Raw genomic sequence first — 7,014 nt, forward strand, 5'->3', positions numbered from 1 at the left:
TTTTCTATTCTAATTCCCCTTCCAACTAGAATGTTTGAAAGTTTCTATTACAAATAGGCCTAAAAATCAGAATACATAGTCTGATTTCAACTATGAAAAGCTATGTGATACGAAAAGGTGCTCAACATCATTGATTATTAGAGAAATGCAAATCAAAACTACAATGAGATATCATGTTACCCCAGTAAAATGACTTTTTTTCCAAAAAAAAAAAAAAAAAAAAAAAAAAAGGCAAAAAAAAATTCTCCCAAGGATGTGGAGAAAAAGGAAGGCTCGTACTCTCTTGGTGAGGATGTAAATTAGTACAACCACCATGGAGATGGGGGTGGTGGGAGTGGGTATGGATAATGAATACAAAAACATAGTTAGAATGAGTATTATCTAGTATTTATCTAGCACAACAGGGTGACTACAGTCAACAGTAATTATTGTACATTTTAAAATAACTAAAACAATAAATTAGAATATTTGTAACACAAAGAAATGATCGATGCTTGAGGTGATGAATACCCCCGTTTACCCCAATGTGATGGCACACATTGCATACCAGTATCGAAATATTTTATTGCTAGGCTTGGTGGCTCATGTTGTAATCCTAGCACTTTGGGGGCCAAGGTGGGCAAATCACTCAAGCCCAGGAATCCGAGACCAGTCCGAGCAACATGGCCCTATAATTCAGAAGGAGTAAGTTGTTTTATTAGTACTTCTGTCCAGCTAGTGAAATTCAAAATTGTGGAAAATGTAGAGGAAATGTTATAAACTCCCATGATCAGCATGATGTGAAAAAGAATACACAGGCGTAAAAAAAAAATTAGAGGAAGTACATAGTTAATAGTGTTAGTAGTGTTTTCTCTTTGGGTCAAGACTACAAATGATTTATTTTCTTCTTTGTACTTTTTATATATTCTAAATTTTCTATAATAAACATTTAACATTTTATTTAAGTATGTAAAATGTATTTGAAATGTTTTGTAGAAACTAGTGTATTGGTTTGTTTTCACACTGCTGATAAAGACATCCTAGAGACTGGGAAGAAAAAGAGGTTTAATATGGACTTACAGTTCCACGTAGCTGGGAAAGCCTCGCAATCATGGCAGAAGGTAAAGAAGAGCAAGTCATGTCTTACATGGAAGGCAGTAGGCAAAAAAAGCACTTGTGCAGGGAAACTACCTTATTTTAAACCATCAGATCTCATGAGACTCATTCACTATCATGAGAACAGCACGGGGAAGACCCACCCCCATAATTCAATCATCCCCCACCAGGTTCTTCCCACAATATGTGGGAATTGTTGGAGTTAAAATTCAAGATGAGATTTGGTTGGGGACACAGCCAGACCATATCACGTGACTTTCCACCAACAATGGAATAAACTCTAAGCACCTTAGCTACAGACTAATGGTCTTCTATGACTGGACTCCAACCTATCTTTTCACAACTTTGTTTTTTATTTTTCATTATTACCCTTCACATACCTTTTATTTCAATAAAAAGTAACTCTTTGGCATTTTCCATATAGACTCTTTCTTGACTCTGCATACTTGTATACTCTGTTACTGAATTTTCCTCCATTTCCACACTTGTTCTTAGCCAAAAGGCCAAGAAGCAATTTTTCCTCCATTTCCAGATCATTCCAGGCTCACTTTATCTGCTACTTTATCTATGAGTTTTTTCTAAAGGACACACCTAAAGTAAGCAAGCACGTTCTGCTTAATTCCTGTACAAATTTTTACTTTCCTTCCTTCCTTCCTTCCTTCCTTCCTCTTGCTCCTTCCCTTCCTTCCTTTCTTCTTTCTTTTCTGCTTTTAAATAGCTAATTTAAGTCAGTTTTTTTTTTTTTTACTAAAATTTTCTAAATTTTTATCTTCAAATCTACACTCTAAGTTTGGGTATTCTGGAGCCCTTGAGACTCAGACACTTGATAAATGAATGTATAGCTAAAATAATGATTATGTCAGTTATCAGCTAGAAGTAGCAAGGATCCTGCACAATCATGTCTGATTAGTCATGGAGAAGTATGACAAATAGGAAGACAAATGTGAAAAGTTATGAGATAGAATGTTACCTGGCTTCACTGCCACTTTTTAAATCCAAGGATTAGATTGAATGTAAATTTAATTCTAAGCCTCTGATCCCTGGAAGGTCAGATTTGTAAGATTAGCCATTATCTGACCCTTGTATTTATTTAATCATATAACAAACGATTGTTCTGTGGAACAGTCATTTTCATCTCTTGCTGGAAATGCCCACTTTTTTTCTCCTGATATTCAGTTCCTCCCTCTACACCTGGAGTGTTTGCTCTCCTCCTCCCCTCCCCTCTTCTTCCTCCCCCCTTCTCTTCTCCCTCCTTCTCCCTCCCTTCCTTCTTACACTCAGTTGTTCTTTAATTTTACCTATTCTTTCTCATTACTCCATTGGTTTTTAAAACGTACTCTACAAAATGCAATTTGACTGTCTCATGCAAGGTTAGAAAACTCCTGGTTCTACAAGATTAGTTTGAGTGTTCTGCAGACATATGAATGAGGACTTCAATTATATATTAGAGACACTTTAGATGATAACTTGATCTTTCTTGTGGAAATACAACTTTTTAAAAATTTAGTTTTTAGAATATTTAGTATATATGACATGTAGAATCTGCAAATCTAGAAACGTCTGCATGATTTGTGGATTTTTTTGACTTTTAATTTACCTGTTTGACATTTGCTGTGAGCCTTTCAGTCACAACTAATATATTATTTAGTTCTCTAAGTAATTTTTGGTTACCTACTACATATCAGATACCATGCTAAGTATTAGGAATACAGAATCAAATGAGGCATGGTCCCTCAAGTAGCTTACATTAGGATGAGAGAGACAGATAAACCATTTCACTACAGTGCAGTGTGGAAAATACAGTAGCAGAGGCAGGTACAAGGTACCATTGAACAATAATTAATGACTCTTCCTGGGACTTGGGAAACATCTTCCAGGGAAGTCACTGAAGCTGTTTTAAAATATGGCAAACTTTTGTATTTAGTTTAGTAACAGCACAGCGCATTTTGCCAATCACATCTTAACAGTTGGAAAAGCAAACACATTATCTATCAGGCTTTCTTCTAAACTTTAAATATGTTTTACATAAGTTATAACTCCAGAGAAAATTTACAAAGGATGCACCTTAATCTAGAAGGAATTAGAGCTGCCACAGCCCCTATGCTTTTAACCTCTCAGTATTTTATCTGTTGGCCTCCACTGTTTCTTCCTGAAATTCACATCACTACCACCACTCTGTTCTCCTTGTCCTCATTTCAGTGTGGCCAAATACTTTCCCTTTATTACAATCAGGACAAGACATGTTTTTTGTTGTTGTTGTTGTTTTTCCCCCCCTCAAAAGAATAGAGAACCATAGGATATTACTTTTAAAATGTCTTTAGGCCAGGTGCAGTGACCCATGTCTGTAAACCTAGCACTTCGAGAGGTTGAGGCAGGAGAATCACTTGAGCCCAGAGTTCAAAACCAGCCTGGGCAACATAGTGAGACCTCTTTCCCCATTTTTCAAATAAAATTTGAAAAATCTTTAGACAGAATCTAGTCTAAAAATGCAGGCTTAAGTATGATGTATAGCCCCTCCCAAGTAGGCTATCACCTGTGTGGGCATCTTCAGTCATAGGGATCTTAATACCAAAGAGAAATCCCTTTAAATTTGTTGGGTAAAATCTCTCCAATGTTTATTAAGAAACACACAAAAAATAAAGCAAAGAAGAAAATGCAAAAGAGATGTAAATGAGAGGAAGAAAAATGGGCACTTATTAAAGGTCTAATAAATGCACATTTGTATCCATCATTCTACTGAGTTCTTACTCCCAAGATGCTCTTCTCTTTAGCAAACTAATAAGCAAGTCAGCAAAGAAAGAAAGAACAAACAAAATGTGGTGATCAGGGACGTGTCGGGGAGATGGATGGTGGCAGGTGGCAAAATGACTACGAAAGTTTTACAAAATGTCTTCCTCTGAATATGTTTAGAGTCTTGCGTTCAAGCGTTTATTATACACCAATAATGTGAGAAACACTTTACTTGACAAAGAAACAGAAAAGAAAGAAAGGAAGAAAACAGAAGAGCATGAGGAGAGAATTTAGAATGGATTCTGTTCTTCAACTTCAAAGCATTTGCTAATTTGAATTTAGGGAGGAGGGGAAAAGATTGAAAGAGAATAAGACACATGTAGAAGACAAGGACAGAGAGAATTTCAGTCCAGTGAGCAATGTAACTCATCTCAATTCTACAACTATTTATGGAGCAGCTACATGGGCCCATCACCCTTTAATAAATTGGGTACAGAATTAAAACCACCCAAAGGGAATATGCTTCCTTCTTTTTCACAGACCCTCTTTGTTCTATTCTGCCCATGAGGTTTTCCTCCTCAAGAACCAGCAAATCCAGTTACAATCAATAACAGCCGTTACAAATCAGTTTCAAAAAAATAAATCGCCCCTTCTAAATTTCTTCCAGATACTATCTTCTATGTTTTGAGTATAACTGTATATAGTATAGACTATAGCTATATATGTACACTTTCCACTTACATCTTTTCTTTGCTTTTATAATGTCTTTCTTAAAACTCCTTTTAGAAGTTCTGGACAATTCTGACTTTTACCAAGTCAGCCTACTTCTTCTCTCAAAAACACAGACATAAATTGTCTAGAGAACTCCAGTCAATTTTCCAGAGGAAAAAAAAAAATGCTTCAGTTTTCTCCTCTACCAAGACAGGAAGCACTTCCTGGAGATTAATCATTACGTTGCCTTGCAAAATTGGGAAGGTTAAGAGAAATTAGTAAAGTAGGTTGTATCATCCCACTTGGAATTTGAAATTTTTGGAAATGGTCCTGCTGCCATTTGGATGAAAGCAAGGATGAGTCAAGCTGCGGGTGATCCAAACAAACACTGTCACTCTTTAAAAGCTGGGCTCCCGAGGGTGGACCTGCACGGAGGCAGGCAAGAAAGCAAGGCATAGAGACAACACAGAGCGAAGTAAAGCCAGTGAAAATGAAGAGTCTTCCAATCCTACTGTTGCTGTGTGTGGCAGTTTGCTCATCCTATCCGTTGAATGGAGCTACAAGGGATGAGGACACCAGCATGAACTTTGTTCAGGTAATTAACACTAACTGACCTGGCCAGGTGAGGAACTTCCACAGTAAGCTCAAACCATTCTGTGTGTCTTAAAAACTACATAGAATGCTTGAGCTTACTGTGTAGGAACAGGTCAAGAATAGAGAGTTATAGAGTGTTGGAAGTGGAAAAGGTCTCATTATCACACCATTTGGGCTTCTCCTCTTATGTAGGAAGAAACAAAGGCCAGAAAGGTTAGGTGTTTTCTTAAGATCACACACCACCATAGCAGTAGCAGCACTGGGGCTTAAGGCACATGAATAACAACTGGAGAGTGGATGAACCGTATCTTACTTTGGAACATCTTCAGGTTTTTTTTTAATGCAACGTAATTTTAGCTAAATATTTATGTTGCTAGTATCATATTATAAAATTTGGTATTATTTCAGCAAACTAGAGAAATACTCCAAATAGATTAAGAAAAGTGAACAACTGCAAAACTTACTATAAATAGTTATAGTAAAAATTGTAAGAATGACCTCAAAACTATACTTATTCTGTTAGCAATATCTAGAAAACTACTACGACCTTGAAAAAGATGTGAAACAGTTTGTTAGAAGAAAGGACAGTGGTCCTGTTGTTAAAAAAATCCGAGAAATGCAGAAGTTCCTTGGGTTGGAGGTGACAGGGAAGCTGGACTCTGACACTCTGGAGGTGATGCGCAAGCCCAGGTGTGGAGTTCCTGACGTTGGTCACTTCACAACGTTTCCTGGCATCCCGAAGTGGAGGAAAACCCACCTTACATACAGGTAATGGTTCAGAAAGGTTTTCACATAAGATTAGAATTTTATAAACTATGTCATAGGAGAAAATAATATGCTCTTCAATTTTTCTCCTACAGGATTGTGAATTATACACCAGATCTGCCAAAAGATGCTATTGATTCTGCCATTGAGAAAGCTGTGAAAGTCTGGGAAGAGGTGACTCCACTCACATTCTCCAGGCTGTATGAAGGAGAGGCTGATATAATGATCTCTTTCGCAGTCAGAGGTATAAAAAAAAAAAAATCAAAACAAAACAAAACAAAACAAAATGTATCCATTCATCTATCTGTTGTTGTTATACTGGAAAAGGCCCAAAAGGGATCCTCATTACCTATCTTTCCAATATTTTTTTTTTCCTACTAGAACACGGAGACTTTTACCCTTTTGATGGACCTGGAAATGTTTTGGCTCATGCCTATGCCCCTGGGCCAGGGATTAATGGAGATGCCCACTTTGATGATGATGAACAATGGACAAAAGATACAACAGGTTAGTTACACATCTCTCAAAATGATTTTGGCATTAATTTTTTTATATGTAGAAACCTCTTAACAACCAAGAAAGCTCAAGAAATCAGATGTTCTGGATTTTCCAGTGGATCAGAGATCAGCAGAATATATTTTTGTTTTAATTATTATTGAAAACATTTTCAGATGCTTTAACAGTTTTCCTACATTGGTAAGCATAATATAGGAAATATCATTAAGTATTTCTTTAATGACTGTGGATCTTTGTGATCTAGGGGTAACCATTATTAAGAAAAGTTTATCCTATCAAAATGCAAACATTCGGCGGGGCGCGGTGGCTCAAGCCTGTAATCCCAGCACTTTGGGAGGCGGAGACGGGCGGATCACGAGGTCAGGAGATCGAGACCATCCTGGCTAACACGGTGAAACCCCGTCTCTACTAAAAATACAAAAAACTAGCCGGGCGAGGTGGCGGGCGCCTGTAGTCCCAGCTACTCGGGAGGCTGAGGCAGGAGAATGGCATAAACCCGGGAGGCGGAGCTTGCAGTGAGCTGAGATCCGGCCACTGCACTCCAGCCCGGGCGACAGAGCGAGACTCCGTCTCAAAAAAAAAAAAAAAAAAAAAAAAAAAAAC

The 7,014-nt window shown here is 37.5% G+C and overlaps 1 protein-coding gene across 1 annotated transcript in view; it reads left to right on the forward strand.

Moving 5' to 3' along the window:
• The first annotated feature begins 4,883 nt into the window (after nucleotides 1-4,883).
• MMP3 (matrix metallopeptidase 3) overlaps nucleotides 4,884-7,014 on the forward strand; it is a 9,294-nt gene continuing 7,163 nt past the window's right edge. Inside the window, exons 1-4 of the mRNA XM_017850098.1 lie at nucleotides 4,884-5,131; nucleotides 5,654-5,898; nucleotides 5,991-6,139; nucleotides 6,277-6,402. Coding sequence (XP_017705587.1) covers nucleotides 5,027-5,131; nucleotides 5,654-5,898; nucleotides 5,991-6,139; nucleotides 6,277-6,402 — 625 coding nt within the window. The 5' untranslated portion in view covers nucleotides 4,884-5,026. The remainder of the gene's footprint in view (nucleotides 5,132-5,653; nucleotides 5,899-5,990; nucleotides 6,140-6,276; nucleotides 6,403-7,014) is intronic.

The sequence above is a fragment of the Rhinopithecus bieti genome, unplaced genomic scaffold, assembly GCF_001698545.2.
Source record: "Rhinopithecus bieti isolate Rb0 unplaced genomic scaffold, ASM169854v2 scaffold_33302, whole genome shotgun sequence".
In the NCBI taxonomy this organism is placed as follows: Eukaryota; Metazoa; Chordata; class Mammalia; order Primates; family Cercopithecidae; genus Rhinopithecus; species Rhinopithecus bieti.